General features: G+C 44.8%; 1 protein-coding gene across 2 annotated transcripts in view; it reads left to right on the top strand.

Annotated features, from left to right (window-relative positions):
- The window catches only part of fibcd1b (fibrinogen C domain containing 1b), a 65,988-nt gene that overhangs the window by 35,491 nt on the left and 9,960 nt on the right, over window positions 1-20,537 (top strand). For both annotated transcript variants that reach the window (XM_057018540.1, XM_057018539.1), the window contains one exon: window positions 5,756-5,852. In XM_057018540.1, the coding sequence (XP_056874520.1) occupies window positions 5,756-5,852 (97 nt within the window). The remainder of the gene's footprint in view (window positions 1-5,755; window positions 5,853-20,537) is intronic.

Below are 20,537 nucleotides of genomic sequence, written 5' to 3'. Positions count from 1 at the left end.
CTCTTCAGCATCCATTTATTGTGCAAGGAATATGGTAACAAATTGAAATAAAGATATTACTTGGCGTAAACACTGTACAGTTCTGTGTGTGTGTGTGCGCCTGTGTGTGTGAGTCTCTGTCATCCTGCTGCTGGTTGCTGCTGCGAACAGCACATCTGTCTTTCTGATAGGATTATAAAACATTCCCAAACAGATGTTTGCAGTCGCCTTTGAAGATAGAAGCTGCGCAGATTTATGAGCGCTTGCGCCAGGCGCTGCTGAACTGGTTACCGCGTCATCAATATTCCCAACAATATCATCAAAAGGGCGACGGTGACGCCGCCAGCCTGTTGTGATCTGCGGTGTTTAAGACAGGAGGTGAGAGGCGGCGGATTCTCCCAGCCAAAGACAGGATTTAATAGGTTTCTCCTGCTTCTCTCTGCCTCCGCAGACGTCCCTTTTCCTGTCTGCTTCTCTGTTAATTTATTCATTTTCCTGCAAAGATGTAAACAATTATCTTCAATCAGACATTATAGAACAACAGTGGCAGCTGACATCTGTTGCTAATGCACCGTACATACATGAGCGTGCACATGCCAGGAACTAATCAGCCATTGGCACATTCCTGACGCGCCAGATTGGACGGCTAAATCTCCCCCAATCAGCTTTGAAGTGCCAGGGTTGATTCCTCGCCGTGCGCTGGTTTGTCAGACAGGGTGTCCGTCCACACATGCCAGGGGCCGCCGACAGCAGAGAGAAATCCTGCTGAGGAGCTTAAGGCAGCTTGTTCAGTCGCCTTCATCCACTGCAGAGATTACAGGCATCTTAATGTGATGATTAAAATGCATCAGCCCCTTCAGGTGCTGGGTGAGATGGCCATCCAGGACCAGGGATCTTCTTGTTAACGCCGGCCTGTTTGTGCAGCTTTGACTTTTATTTTAGGGTCGTTTTATTACTGTCGGGTTTGTTCGTTTTTGCTTTTGAAGATTCAAACTGAATTCAGTTGGCATTGCCTGGACAACAGCATGTTCCTTGGATCGTTTCCCATCGATTGTTGCCCGTTTCAGGTGGAGCGTGTTGGATCTGGCCCAAATGGGCCAAAATGGGAATTGCAAGAATGTATTGACTGCTTATAATCTGCTATCTAGACAATCTAAAGTACTTCCAGTCCCAAATTATATGTTTGGTATTTACATTGGGACAAAAGACACTCCTGTATGGATTCAGGAGATGTTTAAAGAACAGAGTTGCACCTCTACCTTGTCTGCTCCAAGCTTCTGTAGAAGCAAGACTGGACAGAATAGTTTAGCCCTAATGTTGGAGCACCAGTGAATATTAATCATCTCATTTATTCTCTTTTACATGTTGGAAATAAACTAGACATCTTACAAATCCACGATTTACACCCATGTGTCAGGCAGCAGACGAGAACCCAAGAGCGACACCAGAGTTCAGTTGAACACAGCTTTATTATCAAAGGCAGACAGGGTATTCCGGGGAACAGGCAAAACTCAGTCGTCAGAAACAGGCAGGGTCGGAACCAGGAGAACAGGCAGGCAGGAAAACACTGGAGAGTCATGTGGAACACAGAGGACAATCTGGCAGGGAGGCAGCGGAGCGCAGGGAACTATAAGGGCTCGTGATTACTGAGTGGCCCCAGGAGTGCGCGGAGTGAGCGGGGACACACGGGCGGGATCGCCCACAGCTGTGACACCCATGCTGTCAACTGCAACCACGCAAATAAGAAACTAATTTTAAAATAAATACATTCAGACATTTGTTTCATACATTTAGTGTAGTAGTGGCTGTTTTAATATCGCCTCAGCTTTATTAGCTGTACGAAAGAAATTTTCCTGGGAATTTAAGAGGTTCCCTTTCCATCAATTTCAATGCCAGAACAACAAATAGATACTTTTTTCAGGTGAAGTTCGCTGGGTTTTATTTTCTCACTCAGGTTTTTCAAGCCCCTGGACAGACATTTGTTCAACACGTAGCTATATAATGTAACATTCAAAAGCAAACTGCATGGAAAATGAACAATCATCCTTAATTTATTCATCTCTTAATGCACCTGGCACTAGAACGCCCCCCACTTGGTGGGAAACGCTGGCATCTGTCAGATTTGAGGCAGCAGCGCCGTTTTTTTCTACGCCTCGAATCGCTTCTCTTACAATTTGATGGGGCAGAGATTAGAACCGCTTCAGGCGGTGGTGACAAACTGTCGCAGGACTTTATTTCAATTTTTTTTTTATCCAACGCTTGGCGTGTTCAGGTTCGTCTGGGTCTGGCCCAGTTTTTTACAACCCACTGGAGACGTGTGTTCATCTGAAATGCATCAATAACCGCATCAACAGCACATCAAAGTATTAAAAATTTAAAAACGTCATGTTGTACTCGTACAGCAGGACCGTGAATGGGTTTTTCTCAGTCCTTATTGTGCTGCTGTTACACGCCGTACTACAGCCGTTATGGATTTTTGGGTTTGCTCCTCAATCTTCACTGGGCAAAGGGTAAAGCTGCCGTTACTCACGGAGGAGCCTTCCTGAAAGCACGCGCTCGTTACTTTGAGTGTTGGATGAAACATCTCGGTGCTGTCGGCAGTTCAGGTGACTGCTGTCTGCCAACATTTACCTCCCCGTGACCACTCCTTCACATCACCATGACAACCCCAGTCTTCCATGCCCATGGATGACTGATTTCACCACGGTTGGCTCATTTCTCATGTGCTCACTGCTTCCAGGAAGCACTGGGACGGTGTCCCGGAAGCCCTCCTGTCAGTTTTGGAACATTTTCACTCGCTCCTTGTGCTGTAAGAGCCCAAAAGTGGAGATCTCACCGCACAGTTGTGACCTGCCGATCACTCGCCCACAGTGAGAGGCACCAGATTAACACCAGGGAGCACTGCTGGTGCACATATTGCACAGCACCCCCGCTCCCAGTAGGCCCAGCTGGAACATCCAGGCACCCCCTCATGTGTTAAATGTGCAGTGCTGATGTGTGACAGGCTACGAGGTCTTGAGGGTCATTGAGATTTCCTTTCCTCCATGTTTCCGTGTAGACTGCAGTGGCCTCTCCTGTCCAGATTTAGTGTGTCAGCAGGATCTGACATGCACAGTAGAGCTCAGCCATGCTGTGAACATGAGCATGTAGCCCTGTAGGTGCCCCCCCCCCCGGTACCCAGCGGCTTCTGGACACTAGACACGTCTAACGGCTGCTGCTTTCATGAAAAATCCGAGTGTGGGAGGACATTACCCGTCCAGAAAAAGAGTACGAAGGTCACAACTGCCTGAAAACCGTAGCCACTCAGGCTACTCTCATCACGTCTCCCATGAACATCGAGAACAAGTCCCTAAGCTTCTAACCAGCAGAGAGATCAGCGACTGCCTCCAGCCAGTCAACGTGCGGGAGAATGTTGAAGTGTAGAGGAGGATGGAGCCCGTGTGTGGGCGGGAAGGTGAGATGGCAGCGCAGTCTGGAAAAAACTTACGCGCATGGGGCCTATTTGGAATTCCATAGCTGTGATGCACAGTCTCGGGTGCCGTCAGCGCCACGTTAAACTGTCTGCGCGTTCGAATGAATCCAATTATTGATTCTAAAACACGTGGAGATGCTTTGTTTCAGCGGCGCCGGATCTTTGAAATGCAAATCAAGCATTTCTAAACTATTTCTTAATGATTCCCCGCTCGTTTTGAGGTGAGAGGCTGAGCATTTTCTTATTTATTCCTACTTATGGGCGTGTTTTTGCTCAGTGAACTGTCGATAAATAAATGATAGCAGGGAGAGAGCAGAAAAACAAGCGAGTCGGGAATAAATAACACTGAGGCGTCGCGAATAAGGCTGCTTTTTGAGGGAAAAACAACCTGCAATAAACAAACGCTGCAGAACTCCTCGTCCAGTCATGGCTGTTACTGAGCACCATCGTTTCATTTGTGGAAAATGACATTAAAATGATAGTAATCGTGCAGGAAGGTTTATGGCCGTTCCATTTCTGGCTGTACACGTCATTATAGATGTATACAACCAGACAACTGTCTACAAAGCACGTCGTTATTGTGCTTTTAGGGGGTCACGACTGTGTGGGCGTCTGTTTATTTAACCGTCCGTTCTTTATTGATCAGTCCAGCAGAGCCTGTTGACAATATGAATAATAAACCTTGACTACCAACTGTTCCCTGTTAATCTATAGCCTGATTGGCAGTGCTTTTGTATCCGGAGGTGTTCTGCACTGTTCCATTTGTGAACACAAGAGAGGCTCCAGGGCAATTTGGATGATTAATAAAGGGCTGTGCAATAATAGACGTCTGCCAGGTCACCCAGCTCCAGAGAGCACGACGTTTCTGCACCACGTTGTCAGAATGTGGTGATGTCACGCCGCCGTCTGGACTTCAAACCTGCCACTGGTTCACCTGTAAATCGTGTGATCTGACCTAATCCTGTCAGGTTTGTGCAGCAGCTGACACAGATCCCAATTCTTCAATCGAGTACCGGCTCCGTAGGGAAGGAAAGAGCAATGGCGCAGGTTTGCTGTATCACAAAAACAGACAAAACAATCAGCAAATTTGCTCTCCAGAGACACTAAGGAGATTGTAATGGGATCAACTAGATTAAAGGATAAGAAGGGTGTTATTCAATATTCTTCTTATTGTTAACAAATCCCACAAAAGGCCCAAACCACAAGGGACCGATCCTTCCAACCAGTTTTACCGGCGCAGCCGGAGATTCCTCGGCGTTCCAGCACCAATGCTCAAAGTGATCCACGCAGGCACGAAGCTCCACCTAAAGATGGAGCGCCACCTAAATATGAAGAGTTGAATGACAAACCTGGCGAGTTGCAAACCCGATTCGAGGGAAACCGTGGGATCGGTTCATATGTGGGATCGGTTCATGTGTGGGATCGGTTCATGTGTGGGATCGGTTCATGTGTGGGATCGGTTCATATGTGGGATCGGTTCATGTGTGGGATCGGTTCATGTGTGGATCGGTTCATGTGTGGATCGGTTCATGTGTGGGATCGGTTCATGCGTCAGGGCTTTGAAGAGCAGCGTGTTTACCGATGTCCTGTCTAACTTTTATTTAATGGTAAATGATGGCGCTCATAAGGGAGCCTGAGCACCAGGACGACTGCGTAATGAATTGAAGATGAAGATTATTGCCCCGACGGACTGATGCTGTAGAAAGAACATCCCCGCCATCCATACGTTGATAAGTGATGATGACACCCTAATGAAGATTAAGGACGGCGACGGCGGAGACAATTATGAGGAGCAAAATGACGAGGTTGAAGATTTTGCCATTTGCGCTGCAGGATTTCCGCCATTGTGTGGATTTTGAGAGCAAACACGGATGCCGGTGCCATCTGGAGCCTTATGGTACATTATGGGATTAGTCGCGATGAACATGAAGTATCCCATGAAGTGTCCTTTGTCATTTCCCTCAGTGGTCCTGCCCCCAGCATTATGGTGTTGCCCATCTGTAGCCGTTTTCTCTCCTCCGATTTCCCTTCATACAGTTAATTTATCGTGTCTACACATCTGTTTTTGTGCATTGTAGCATTAACCAGATCTTTCTCTTAATAGATTCCTTTTGTTAGTGTCTTTAAATTGTCTTTATATTAGAAGGTATGCTGGCGGAAGCAGTTGGGAGTTCATTTAGTTTGCTTCCCAAAGGGCTCAGCGATGGTGCTTAGTGGGATTTTCGATGAGTCAGCAGAGAGGGGGTTGAACCACGCTGCCAGATGAATCTGACCTCTGACCCCTTGTCTTGCGGTGCTGTGTAGGTGATCCAGCGCAGGGAGGACGGCTCTGTCAACTTCTTCAGAGGATGGGAGTCCTATCGGGAGGGATTTGGCAAGATTACCGGAGAGCACTGGTTGGGTAAGTAGCTCTGGTTGTGTGTGTTTTTTGCTGTGTGTGTTAGTTGGGGTTGTGTGACTCATGCACACGAGTGCTATGTGTGTGTGTGTGTGTGTGTGTGTGGTGTGTGTGTGTGTGTGTGTGCGTGCTGCGTTGTCCTACAAAAAGCTGACTAAGGGCAGCTAATCTTTTTGGCTCTCCCTACATGCTCTGCTCCGACAACCAACGTGCAACCTGCGGGTTTCAGAGTTGACATCCTAATTCAGCTCCTTTAATGGAACGCATCCTTCTCCGGCTGCATGATTCACAACTGTGGGATTTAATCAGTGGATTAGCCATGGTTGTCTGGGGTGTAACACACAGTAAACCCATCAGATCTAGATCAGCCAGTTCACGGGGTCTAGCATGTAGTCGCGGTCTTTTGCCAAGAAAACCACTTTAGACGATCTGAAATGCTCATCTTCGCCACACGCTGAAATATTAACACCGTGCTTCCTGTGAGCGGAGCATTCTCATCAGCCGTGGGACTTTTGTTGCTGCTCTGGCTCAGGTTGGCTGCCGGCTCTGGTAATAAATGGGTCTGTGCTGACGTCTTGCATCATTAGAACTGAGAGGGTTCGAAATGTTCAGCTTGTCCAGTCGATTAGAAAGTGGACGTTTTAGCTTCGTTATAATTGGTCTGACATTCTTGCAGGTCACTGAAAAGCATAAGGTGGAATTTTAAATGGGGCCTTTAAATGACCTGTTAGGTATAAAACTGACACCCACACAGTTGACTGGCATTTAATTTCCAAGAGAACTGTGTGTTTTTTGATGAAACTTTGGGTTCAACCAGCCTTTTAATCCCAAAAAAGATCTGTAAATATAGAAAAGTGTGCTGTCAGAGCATTCCTAAAGAGCTTAAACCAGCATCTCCGCTTCTGAAATCCCGTCTCAATGTTGAATTCTTCACTGAATCACCATCATCCATCGTTCAGGCACTCCCTCTTTTAGTTTAATCCCAGATCCTCCGGGGCTGCTTCGCTCTGTGCTCGTTGTAAAGTTCATGTTGGACCACACCGATTCATCGCATCACAAAGACCCGATGCCCAAAACTCCGAGCTGATGAATGAAAACTAGTCCCCAAACTGCTGAAATCTTGTTTCCTGGGCGTTAGACTACAGAAAAGAGCAGCGAGCACGTGAACCGTGTGCTGCTCAATACTGTGGACCGACACTGAAGAAGTGGCGCATGAAGTCTATTTCTGCGAAGCCACACAGATTCACAGATTAGCAAGGTGGCCACATCGGTGGCTTCTCCCTTTTGTCACCTCTCTTTAGCAGCTGCCCAGACACACACTCCTAATTTCCATCAGATGGGTCCTCCAATGAGCGACCTTAGATGTGCTTCGTCATGCAAGGTTTTAGATCTATGCTAATGTAGCAGAGCTATGCTAATGTGGTGTGTGCGGCTTTTCCTGGATTTATCTACTTTCATGAGGGGTATTGTGTATAATTACAGTTTCTTGTTTTCATAAGCTGATTTTATTTAAAATGCTGTTGTAAAAAAAACAAAAAACAAATTAAACAAACCATGGCTGTATTTTGAGAGTTAACGTAACTGTTTGTTCAGGAAGCTGTCATTTATAATCTGCTCAGTATGGTTTGACGGGACGTCAACGGGCTTTTCATGATTCTGAAAAGAGCAGAATTAAGAATATGATGGTTACCAAGGAGATGGTTTTATAAAATTAAAAGCAGGCAGTCATAAAAGGAAAGTGCCAAAATGCAAAAAAAAATAAAAAAAAAGGTTGAACTAATAATAGTTGTAATGGCCAATTACTAATTACTAAACAAGTAAATACTTAACAAAAACAGAAGCTTCAAGTCTAATCATGAAGAATTAAAAATTAAGAATGCAAAAGGGAGGAGGTTAAAATATAATATATACTTTGGGGGAAACTTCGGATTTCTCCTCTCAATCCCGAGATCCATTTTGGGACTCGATCACGGCGCACTCTGACTCTACGTTACTAGAGGTCGACGGGAGCTCTGCTTTAGTCTGGCCAGTGTTTGCGTCCTGAGGGAGGTGCCATGGCGCTCAGCTAGCTAGCTGGCCAGTAGAGCAAGAACACGCAGACTCTTTCATTATCAGGCTAACACTACAAGACAACGTGTCAGAAATACCACAATGAACCCACCATCACACGGTGTTAAAGGGTAATTACTGCTCCCATATGCGAGTCCTGTGATCATGCCTGCTAAACGCTGTAGATTAATGACGGAACGTTATATTATTTATATTAAATTACTTAGTTGAATGGTTTTGAGTTCCACGTCTCCTTTGGGTGCCCTTGCTATAGGACATAACTCTGCCTGTGCGTATCCCAGCGTTTGTAAAATGTGAATTAATGAAGATCCAGGCCTCTGCTGACCCGAGGCCATCGTGGGCTGGAGCCCCTAATAAAATATGAGGTTTGAACGTCGGCTAGATCTGCCTGCGGTGGAGGGTGGAAGCAGAGCGGGAGTAGGGCGGGAGCGGGGGAACGCTCGGGACTCAGCAGGGCTGAATTACAATCAGTGGGGGGGGGCTGTTTTGAACCGTCCAGGGTAGCCTTGCTCATTTAGTCCGCTGTTGTCTCGTCACCCCCATCATTGATTACCCTCAGGGTGAAAAGATGAAAAATGGATCCCTGCTCTCCAGCAGCTTAGAGACTGCAGCTACTGCAGCAGCCTCCACCGGATCAGTATTACTCATTAATGTCACATGACACTAACTGGCCGATACGTCGTCCCATCCTCCTGACGTGAGGGGTCCTTCATTCAGCACTGGTGCGAGCAGACTTCAACCATCACTTCTATGAAACAGCCAAAGAGAACAGTGCAACACTGAACATAGAATCCAGTTTTAGAGTAAATCCTACGCTTGTTTTCCATTTGAAGTGGAGCAGAAATGAAGCATGAAGCCTGTTAAGTCTTTTATTTATGACCTCTTCCATTCCCTCTTCAAATTGAAAGACGTCGTGCAGGACTGATTACAATTACCAGGATATTGTTTGTGTGGCACAGTAGAATGGAACCAAAAAAATATATATTTCTGGGAAGTGATGTTGCTGAATAACATGTCCCAGAGTGGCAGATACACTGGAATCAACATAAAACTGGGCCAAGGTAATTTTACAGTGACCATAACCTCTGTTAGGAATCTCTATTTGACTGTTCTATAGACTTTTCTTCCTGTAATATAGAAGCTGAAATTGTTTTATAGGTTCCTAACCTAGTTTTCCAAGGACTGCAGCTTATTAAAAACAAAACAGACTTTGGTGTGTTTTTGAAAACTCCAACAAGAAGAGGAGACAAAACGTGTCTGTTGTCATTGCTGCGTCCTGTCTCTTGATTTTTGCATCGGAAAACCTGATTACTGAGTGACGTTCGCACGGAAAGAATAACAGATGCTCGGAGGTGACACCCGTGCTAGCGCGCACTGAATATCAATCAAACGTTGAGACAGCCAATTTGCCGTGACATTTTCAAGTTTTCTGGGAATTTCTCGGGGAGTTTATAAGATGGAGAGGTAGAAGTGCTCAATGACATCATTTCATTAAAGAGTCCATCTTCTGGAACTGCTACGACGGGCCAACGATTTTTGCAATCATCCATTGAGGGTCAGCAACATAATCAGTAGCTGTAAATGGAATTCCAGGGAATGTCAACTCAGATTACATTTTCGGCCTCTCTCGCGTTATCATCTCTGCTGTTATTCATATTTCAAATTCATGTTTTATTTAATACAAATGAGCTCAGGCTTAAAGGCGACCACCATTTTGGTAGAATTTCTTTACGGAAAATTTAAGAACAACGGAGTAGCTGAGTTAAACAACGTTAAAGCAAAAGTCGTTGGCGTGTTCTTCATTTCCTGCAACCACTGTCGCGTCTGTGTGAGAAACTGCCAAAGTGCTCGCTTGACCTGATAAATATCACGGCGCCAGCACAGCCAGATTCCTTCACTCATGCACTCATCATTCACTGTTCTGGGGGATTAACAGAGTGCGCCTCCGTCACAGCCTGCAGAAACACTCATATACAGAATTAGAGACGCTGCCCGTCTTGGAACCCTCTTAGAAATCATCTTCCGAGTTCCAAACGAGTATTGGTGCAGGTGTGAGAACCCGCAGCCCTCCTGCCGATCAACATTCCCGCTAACGTCACCGAGGGCTGGCTCATGCTGCTCGTCGAGGTTAGAGACGGAGCCTCATGTGTCTCCGTCAGGCTCCTGATTGGAGGAGTTTGAAAGTCCTGGCAAAGTGCCAGGTGTGGGTGCGACCTCTGGCAGGCTCTGCTCTGAGCGAATACAAGAGGTTTGCTGATGTGTGCTGTTTCTCTTAGATCTCAGACGAGGAACGTTCTAAGAGGAGTGAGGAGGACGGATGCCAGTGAGGAGGACGGATGTCTTCTCTCTAAGGCTTTAAAGTCCAACCACTGATTATACATCAAGTGGGCAGATGCCACCACACACTCAAGAGACATCAGATGCTTGTTTTTCTTGGCCCTTTATGAAAATTCCTCTGGATTAAGATGTGGTATCAGGGTCTGTGTGATATATAAAAGCAAATGGATCCATCAAAAGGACTAAAGCTTATCTCTAATCCACTGATGAGCATCGAGTTCTGGTTTATTTGCCTGCATCTGCACATCCCTCCCCTCAAATGGTGTTTCACCCTTCCTCAACAGGGGTGTGTGAGGATGTTTCTCCTCATGCGTGTGCACCAGGTAATGACATGAGCTACCCATGGAGCGCCCCCCTGGGGCTTCTCCTGCATTTCATTGATTTCTAGTAACGATACCTTAACTGTAGCTACGATAGTTCTGTGCTGTTATGTCCCCTTCAGAGTCTCCCTGTTTCACCAAATGGTTTCGTGGCACAAAGAAAGTTTTTCATTTACATCCAAGCCGCTATAATTATTTTTAAAACACAGCAATGCCCCCCGGAATCAGATCACAGTGCTCCTCCAGAACCCCTTGCTGTTTTCCTAATGGGCCCAGGCTTTGGTTAATGAAGCAATATAGGACAAAACCATTCAGAAAGTACGACACTTGCATCTGCCTGATTCATGATAAACTGGGTTCCGTCCAGTCAAACACAATTTGATCTTAGCCTGAAATAATGCTGCCCCTGCCCTCTGCTGGGTGCCTGTTTTTTGTTTTCAAAGATTGTGCCTTTTATATCAGTAACTGCAAAACATGGACTCCGGTCAGGCCAGCGGGAGATTGTGGCTTGTGACTTCTCTTCTACAGTGTTTTGATAGAAATGTGTCATACATCCTGCAGAGAAACAAATGGAAAATAATTACAGTCACGTCCAACTCTGCCAGATTTCTGCATATATTAAATGCTGATGAGACCATTACTTTTACCAAGGATGTTGTGTGAAACCTGCCGTCTGTCTGTTGGCAAAATAACTTCAAAATGATCTTATTTTCCGTTATAGTTTTGCAAGATTAGCACCAGTTTGCACTGGTCTGATGACAGGAAACCACTTGTCCTGGGAGTTATAATATAGACTTTTAAAGCTCACAGGAAAATATGTACTTAAATCACACTAAAATACATGTATTTCAGCCGGTGCACCAAAATGTGTAACTATGCAAACAAATATGTGTGGTAGCATCTTTAGCTTCCAAAAACTAGATACAAACTATGAAAGGAGATCATTTGTTGCTACTGTAGAGAATCAAAAGAACTTCACTGGGTTCACTCATTAATCAAATCCCTAATCGGGTATGTTTACCCCTTCACAACCAAGGAGGGCAAACGCCAACTATCCTTTGTTTTCTAAGTGTCACGGATAAGTTGATTAGGACCCGAACGCAGGCCAGGACACAGTGGTAAAATGGTCAAATAGCTTTATTTACAGGGGGGAGGGGGCACACAAAGAACACGAGGAACACGGAGCACACAAGGGCAGCCCACCAGGACTGCGGAGCACCCAGGGAACAGGGGCAGCCCTCCAGGAGACACAGAACACCAGCCCACGACGAGGACCACTAACAGACACCCTGACACTGACAGGCAGGCGCAACCTGCTTAATTAGGCAGCCCGATGTAAATTGCCTACAGGTGTGCCTGCCAGCAGTGCCAGCTGCCACCAATTGTGCCCCACACCACCCCCTGCAGGACAACAACCCTGACACTAAGATTACCCTAAAAGATCATCTGGTGGTCTGAAGAGTGCTAAGAGTGAATTTGTCCCGCTGATCGGCTCTGAAAAAGGTCAGGGTCGTCAATTGTAAATAGTAACCCTGTTCAATATTTACTACCAAAAATCTTTGTGTGTGGGGAAAGCTGCGACTCCCGAGTCATGGTTGCATGAACAGCGACCTGGAACGAAAAGTATCCAATCAAGAAGCGAGTTGACTGAAGCAGAAGGAAGCAGGCATAAATAAAAAGCATGTTTGCGCTACTCCAGGACTTTCTCAACAGTCTTTGAGGATTTTTCCATTAAAAATAGTCCCAAGACTACCATCCTTCCCTCTCCTTGTTTGCCCTCTTCTAGTTTGCGTGTTGTGTTTTCCAGTTGTCGCCATGTTTCTTCTTTTTTCCTTTTTGCTATATTGTTTGTGATCACGTGAAAGTTCTGGCTTGGAGAGGAGATTTTAGATTGGTGGTCTGACGGAATCTCGATGTGTCAGGGAGCCGTGTTTCGATCATCGGAGCACACCACACACAGTACCATCGAAACTCATGCTTAGGGGCTCTAACATGATAAATCTCTTAACATTAGAAAATCTTTATGTGTGTATCCCCTTTAAGGTTTGATTGGAGTGTTGTTTCTGAACCCTTTATATATTTGATCTTTCAATTAGAAAAATATGTTGCCCTATATCATGAGATAGCAAATTCAAATCTATTTTCACGTGTCGTGCCAACTTTTTGGCTGTGATGCTAAAACCTTGAAGCTTCAAACCATTTCATACTTGAATCAAAACAGACACGTACATGTGCCAGACATTATGAAAGACTCGTCCTGGAAGTCCTCCTATGTGGATTTGGCCAAAATCAGTTCATCTTTGAGTTCAAGCAGAAGGCTGTGCAAAGAAATATCCCCGAGCTACTGCAGAGATATCATGTTTATGAGAGCAGACGGACAGACGGAAACATAATGCCTCTGGGTGAGCCTGTCGCTGAAGAGGAGATATTGCAGAAATGCTAATACAGTTACTCAGCTGTTTAATAAGCCAGCTGGAGAAGACAAAGCTGAAAACAAGCCTTATTAAAATCCTTTAAACAAACATCTTCCAGCCCCAGGCTTAGAGAGCTAAAAGCTGATGAAAACGTTATGAATCATCTTCTTTCTCCTCTGATGGAATCTGTCATTTCCCACCCTGCATAACCAGATGGTCCAGTGTCACATGTTAGCATAATTGTATTGTTTTCAATCAGATATCAAAGATTGACTGAGATCGTAACCACTGTTGCATTTTTACATGACCTTCTCACCCCAGAAGACCATCATCATTGCTCATGTTGTACATGCATTGCCTTAACTTTCTCGCCCCCAGCTAGGTCAGGTTCTACTGTGGGCTGCACACCGAGATGAAAATTAAGGCCAACACATGGATAAAGTTTACACAAGTAGTTTATAAAGTGGCTAGCTGAAGTTGCACCCCGCTACATGCAAGTTTAGTGTGAAATTCTCTCCATATCTAGGTGGAATATTTGTAAAACCCACCAGCTACCATGAGCTGTCTTTTATTTTCAATGAAGGAAAGTGGAACTGGGGGCAGTGTTTGACGTGTAAGATCTTGCCAAGCTTCCTCATTTGATAAACTGGAAGTAAAAACAGACTTGATAGATACAAAAACCTTCATTCTTGGCCATAATTTTGAGATACCCTCAAAAATACACCAGATTTTCCTGGTGCTAAATTTAGCAAACTGCTGCTGAAAATTCCAGTGCCAACCAATTCCATATAGGGCTTATGGTATAATTGAGCTCTCATCCCCCCTCCAGCATTGTGAGCTCATGTGATTACAGGGGGGTCATCTGCAAAAAAACAACACATTGATGTGGGTATGCAAACTTCCCAAGGAGGAGAGGATGATAACTATAATCAAGGAAATGTGAGTTTGACAAGTTTGGTTGTTTGCATCATTTAAGTGAGCGAGTAGAAATTTTTCACCAAGAAAAGGCTTTCAAAATGAGGCGGGAATGGGCACACGAAAACACACAGACAACCATTTTCATTTGTACGTACTCATTTGTTCAGGGGTATAAAAGTGTCTACATTTGTCTCCCTTGTGAGAAATTTGTAAATAAGCAAATAGATAAGGATACAATAAAATACATAATCAAGGAGCTCGGGTAAAAAGGGCACTCCAGCAGCAAGTCTAAGGAAAACAACTTCCTCGCTAAGAGGCAGAGAAGCTGCACTCAGCAAGAGGGTTTTCATTCTTGGTCTGGAGAGAACACACTGTCTAGCACAACAGTGTGACAGAAAAATACCAAAGATAAAGACACTTGCAACCGAGCAGCTGCTTTAAAACTTCTGTTGGCTTTATTGAAAATGAGGTCACTAAATTTAAGAGGAACCAGCTGAGGCGGAATGATTCCATGAGCTTCCCTAAATAAGGATAATAATGTTAGGGCCTTGGTTTCCCCCGACATGTTAATGATGATGTAAGGTAAAGTTAAAATCACACACATGCACTTAATGACTGACACCCTCAGAAAGGACCAATTCCCTTGTCATTCCCTTAGATCCTTCCAGTTTGAAGACATTTTGTCATCTTCTAAATATAAACACTACACTCCTCTACCCTCTGGTATTTCTGTTCTCCCAGTTACTCACCAGTCATCAGCGTGCTGGTGCTCAGCCAAAGAACATCACACTTCCTGTCATTTTGTATGTTTATTTATTCCTAATGTTTCATCTGTTAGTAGTTGAAGCTAGAGGGAATGATGTATAAAAGGAAACATTTCCCAGAGGTCAACAACAGACCAGTACCTCTTCCTCAAGATGCACATGAGCCGCTGATTACCTTGAAACAAAGCCAGAGGTGTGAACAGCTCAGCAATTACCGCGGATGTGAGTTGAAACCACCCTTGGTCTCTGCCCTCATCCGTGCCACAGTCGCTGATTCCTTTCCCTGACAGCAGTGAGGGTCAAAGGCCATTGCCTTCCACCACTCACAGGTTAGGCCAGAAGGGTGGAGATGGAGTATCGATCACGCTGGGAGATTTATTATTCTGCTCTTCAATAAGTCGGAGAAGAAACGGCCTTGTGTGAATGCATACCTACATGACTTGTTCATATCTGCAGTTCCTGGAAATCTAGAACTTTGATAGTGCATCAGCAGGAGAGTGAATCAGTGTGATTGTGAGTGCAGAAAAATGTAGTGAAAAATAATATGAAGAAGGAAGCAAAGCATAAAATAATATTGAACATGTGCATCATACAAAGGACTTGGGTCTGAGCAACATTCCATAACTTGTTTCATGATTATACTGCAAATATAAATGGTAAATGCATGCACGCGCCTGTGCACATGCAAAGCCAGACTGGACAAAACTGAAAGCCCCCTTTGAGACGCAATGACAGTAAAGGTTGCTACTTTGCAGGAAGGTCATGACCAGACAACCAGGCTGTATACGAGCTCCTCTGCAGTCCGTCAATTAAAGAAAGTCAACAATGAGCTGCAGAGCTCAGCCACGAACTGGGATGGGAGTAAGTCAGGTTAAATAAGGTCTGGCTGATACAGACACAGAGACCACTAGGACGGCCCCTTTGAGACGAGGCAATGAGGAAACAACACTCAGGCAAAGAACAGAGACTCCAGATCCTGGTAGTTGAAGCCGTGGGAGGAGAAGCGACAGGACCTGGAGGAGAGGCTGGAGCAGGAATAGGCTAGAAAGGAAGACGAGCCGTCCAAAGAGTGTGAGACCCAACATCTTCAAGACCTGGCATCTTCAAGAAGATTTCAGTGATCTTCTGGATTCGCTTGAGAAAAAGGGAAAGAATAAGAGACTATTCTGCAGATGGCTGTGCTCTGTGCTTAAAAAGCAAAAACCCCAAACTCGCAAACACTTCCTCAAATCCCTGAACCAACCAGTTTGAAAAACAACACCATAAAACACATTTAAATGTCCGTGTAGGTTGCTATCTTTATTAGACATTAGAGTTCTTTTTTAAGGTGAATCCATGCGTTAACTAATCCTGTGCTCGACAAAAGGTTGTGCTTTCTGGAATTTCAGTCGTGCCTCAGTTCATTTTCATCAGCTTTGTGTTCAGTCTTCAGTTTAGTTTGATACCATCTAACGCAAAGGTGACGCAAAAGTTGTGTGTATTAATGTGTGTTGGCCGGTGTTAACATGCACTGATAGTTACACACGGTGGCCTTTCATGTGGAGGGACCAGCACAGCAGTCTGTGACAAAGTCGCACAATGACTCGGCGTAATTTCAGATGTTTCAGTGTGAGCTTTTCACATAATTGCTGCCATTAGGACAGAGCCACTGCGAAGGTTGCTTCGTGCAAGACCCCCCCAACAACCGACAGCAGTGTGGGTTTGTCAGTACTTTCACCAAACGAACATTTCTCCTCCTAGTCTGTAGCTGCATAAGCTAACCCGTGTGACTTACGTTGATATCGTGCTGATATGAGTAATAACATCTCATAATGATGTTCCTTTAACACCCCAAATTAATTGATATCAGGACTTTAGATAACTGTCGGCTGTGAGATCTAGTGGCCTCTTTCTCACGCCTCTTTCTATCCTTCTTTCTTCTTTCTTGCCAGAATTTTTCTGGCAGATTAAAGAGAATTTTTAAAAACTGGCTGTGACAAAACATTAATCAGCAAATGGTGAGGTTTGCGTGCTATAACATTGCTTCAATTTTCTTCAAGCATCACCTCTTAATAGTGGTGCTTCTTCATCTCGTATCGATCAAATCACGGTTCTTTATTTGTAGAGTTGAAGACAAGAAAGAACTGGTTCTGTGTATCATCTGAAAATTACCCCACCTTGTGTCAAGCAACAGTAGCCGTATTTGCTATTTGTGTGCTGTGTTGATATACTCTTTCCATCCTACCCACCTTCTCCTCTGCCATCAGCATGATGATCACCTGATGTGAGCCTGGTCCTGCTCAAGGTTTCTTCCTGCTACAACTGCTGCTTGTTTGAGGGTCAAGCTCTGGGTCTCTCTAAACGCCTAGAGACAATTTTGATTGTAGCAGATGCTGTGTAAATAAAGTTGAATTGAATTGACTGCGAGCCTAAAGTCACATGACTATGGATTTCTCCGTCTAAAGTCTTTATATACAACTCTGTTTATGACTTCAGTGTGAGGGCATATGGTTTGTCTGTATTTGTTTCATTTGGATTAAAATGCCAGCTAGGAGAAATGATGAATGTGACGGTGGGAACCAGCTGTCAGGCAATATAAAGAAATATATATCACTGCAAAAGACTAATATAAACTACAAATATCTCTGAGGACCTAAATCCAGTGCAATCCATTATTTACAGCACATGTAAGTGTTTTCAGTTAAAGCCTCTCCAACGCTGCATTCATATCCACTCAATTATTCAGGGCCGTGATTCCTCTTCGGTTGGTCTGACACGCTGATGCCGGCTGTCCAGAGACGCAGCCTGTCAGCCAGCAGAGGTCTTAGCGATGCCACGACCTCCAGCCCCCGCCTAAGCCTTTGACTGCGGCAGCAGTGGCAGACACTCCATCTGCACTAGATTGCCCTGCAGGAGCAGAGATCGCTGCAATTTCCAGCAATTCTGCCAGTAATTACGATATGTATGAGAACTGGAGCAATTCTCGGCCCTCTCCACCGGGCCCGGTCACTTTTTATGGTGCCTCCCATCAGCAGCCTGCTGATGTATCCTTCATTCTCTCTCTCTTCCCGCCAGTACGAAATTGTGGTGTAGCTCTTTTTGGGTTTAGGAGAATAAACAACTTATGGACCGAATGATTGTATAAGGGGGGGTTTAAAGTTTGACTGAGGAGTAAAGGAAGTGGCAAGACAGCATTCCCTCATGGCACTTTACTCTAGATGCATCCTTTTGGAGTTATTTTTCCTCCAAAAAAAGCTTTGACAAAAGAATGTGCACTCAAATTGTTCATGCCTGGCAGGATATTAGACCCAACAACCTGTGGACCAGGAATTAATTTCTAACGCAGGTTGGATGGTCCTGTCGCATGAAAGATGGCATCTCTGCTGCGTGCTGCACCCTTGTTTGATTCTAAAAAAAGGACCGCGGTGAATGTGAAAAACATGTTTCCTTCCCTGAATTAAACATATTTCCGGCACCCCCGTGCATGCTTTTAATGCAGGTCTCATTTTTTTGCATCGTAGGGACGTGTCGAGAACCGAGTAATTCCAATGCCACCTCTCGCTCAATGAGTGCTGAACTCTTTGCGACCTTATTAAAGGCAAACAGTGCTGGAGGGCCATGAGATGTGGAGACCTTTTGGTCTGACCATCTCTATTTCATTCCTCTCATTACCCTGGAATGGAGGGTTTGAGGGGTCAGCGAGACCATCTCAATGCCCTTGCTTAGATGTAATGGTGTCACATGCCTGTGATCAAACATGTGTCATTGTGCTGTGCTCCCTGTCAAGGCTTTTTTCCTCCCTTCTCTCTCTATCAGTAATCTCTTGTTAATTTGTCTTTGATGTGTCAGCAGATATACGGTTATTCAAGACCCTGGGATAGATACGACAACCCTCATCAAAATTGTTGTGGTAGACTTCCATTTGAGCTCCGCGTGGATATTTCTGGTTCGATTTGGAGAGAGTGAGAAAAAAACACATTTTCGAAGACCGGCTCACTTAAGGTGGTCCTTAAGTGATGTGTTGAGTTGTGAGAAGGTCAAAATAACAACTTGTTCTTTGGACTCTGTTGGATTACTATTAAGTAGTATTGTTCTCAGTTGTTTGAGTCAGCATGTTTGTGTCATTTCCGACCTGTCTTTGCTGTAGTTTGCCTGTTTCTGGGTAGATTTGCTGTAGTGGTGAAGTTCCCCCTGTCTGACACTGTGTCTGTGTCATGGCCGCTGCTCGTTAAACTGACTCTCGGTGTCTTCTGCCCTTCTACTGTGGCTCTGTCTGTGTGACAGCCGCATACCCAGTGGAGCTTTAGACCCTGTCTGTTTCCAGTCCCCTTCTGTCAAGCTCGAGCTGCTCGACTCATTTTGTTTTACCTGAGAGCACCTCTAAATATTAATGCACTCTTCTCTTCGAATTACAGCCTTACAGGCCTGCCAAGTCTCCTAGCGTTTGTCTGAGTGGGGTGCTCTCTCCCCCTTTCCCTCCTTTTCCCTCTATATCTCCTGTCATTTCTTGGCTCAGGCTTTCCACCCTGAGGGTTAATTTCTGATGATATTGAATGTGATGCTTTGCTAGCTGTCATTCTTCTCCTGCATGATTTTATGAGTCTAATCCTCCCACTTGAGCAAAATCTTTTTCTTTTATTGGCCTGGAGGGCGTAGTTTAAAACAGTAAGTTCCCCAAACTTGAAAGCATCGGCCTGTAGGATTGCGGATTAAACCCTATGTGTTGCTATGGCGAAAGCTGAATTTAGCTCCAGAGTGTTACATTTCACATGTCTGACCTTTGCTTTTTTTAAAAACTAAAGCAAGTCTGTGAATGAGATGACCATGAGGAATAACCTGAACTTGTGGGTTTTTTTACTGTAAAGAAGCACCAGGGTGCACCTCTTCTAGGGTGGAATTTGGAAGAATGTGGAGAATGACATGAGCAGTTTAAACGTACTCCAGCAATGGTTATTATTGCATTTTTTTCTCTTTAAAGAACCCTTGACTGACTTGCAAGACTTCTGGAATCCTTGTGGTGAATTCTTTTTTACCCTTATCTCTATCTGACTTTCTCTAATGTTCTTGTGTTGAGAGGACCCAGTCTTGCCTCCATGACCTTAATCTGCTTCTGAAAAATGCACCCATCCGTCCGTCCCTCTGTCCGTCCGCCCATCCATCCATCCATCCATCCATCCATCCATCCATCCATCCATCCATCCATCCATCATCCATCCATCCATCCATCCATCCATCCATCCATCCATCCATCCATCCATCCATCCAACTTCCAGAAGCTACAGCCCATAGTAATCACTGTCACTGGAGCACTTGTAGCAGACATTAGGCTTCCTTTTCTGTGCTAAATTATGTTTCCATGAATAATTCTAAAAGCAAAGTCAATATTTCATTCATATCAGACAGAACACATGTCTCGGATCACTTGATGTTTATTGTAACCCTGACAAGGAGATAAATAAGACTGGAGTCTATGATGAGGTGATTCATATGTTAAAGTTGGTGTGTCAGAGATGTTTAAGATTGGTAATTACTTACTTAGATACATACATGCTTATGGAAAGTGATTGAAAAAACACAAAAGGTAACAGGGAACCAAGCGCATTTGAAAAGGTACATCCACAGTTTTTAAATGACATCATTCAAGCTGCATTTTAATTAGCGTGAGCTAACCACTTAGCGAGCCTCTGCGGTGGCTTTAGGTTCATACTGGCAGGGGCATCAGCAGAAAAAGAGCAGGACTACATTCAGTCCAAATGACCACTGGGACGTGCGGTGGAAGCATGTTGGATGTGTGTGACAGCTTGTGGAGAGGAAATCAAGCGATTGGCAGAGCCACTGTAACACTAGTGATGCCTCATGGAAAGTAGCGTTAATACTTCAGATACT

This window comes from Takifugu flavidus, chromosome 20 (assembly GCF_003711565.1).
Source record: "Takifugu flavidus isolate HTHZ2018 chromosome 20, ASM371156v2, whole genome shotgun sequence".
NCBI lineage: Eukaryota > Metazoa > Chordata > Actinopteri > Tetraodontiformes > Tetraodontidae > Takifugu > Takifugu flavidus.
The sequence above is the reverse complement of the archived record's forward strand: the minus strand, read 5'-3'. Positions and strand labels throughout refer to the sequence as shown.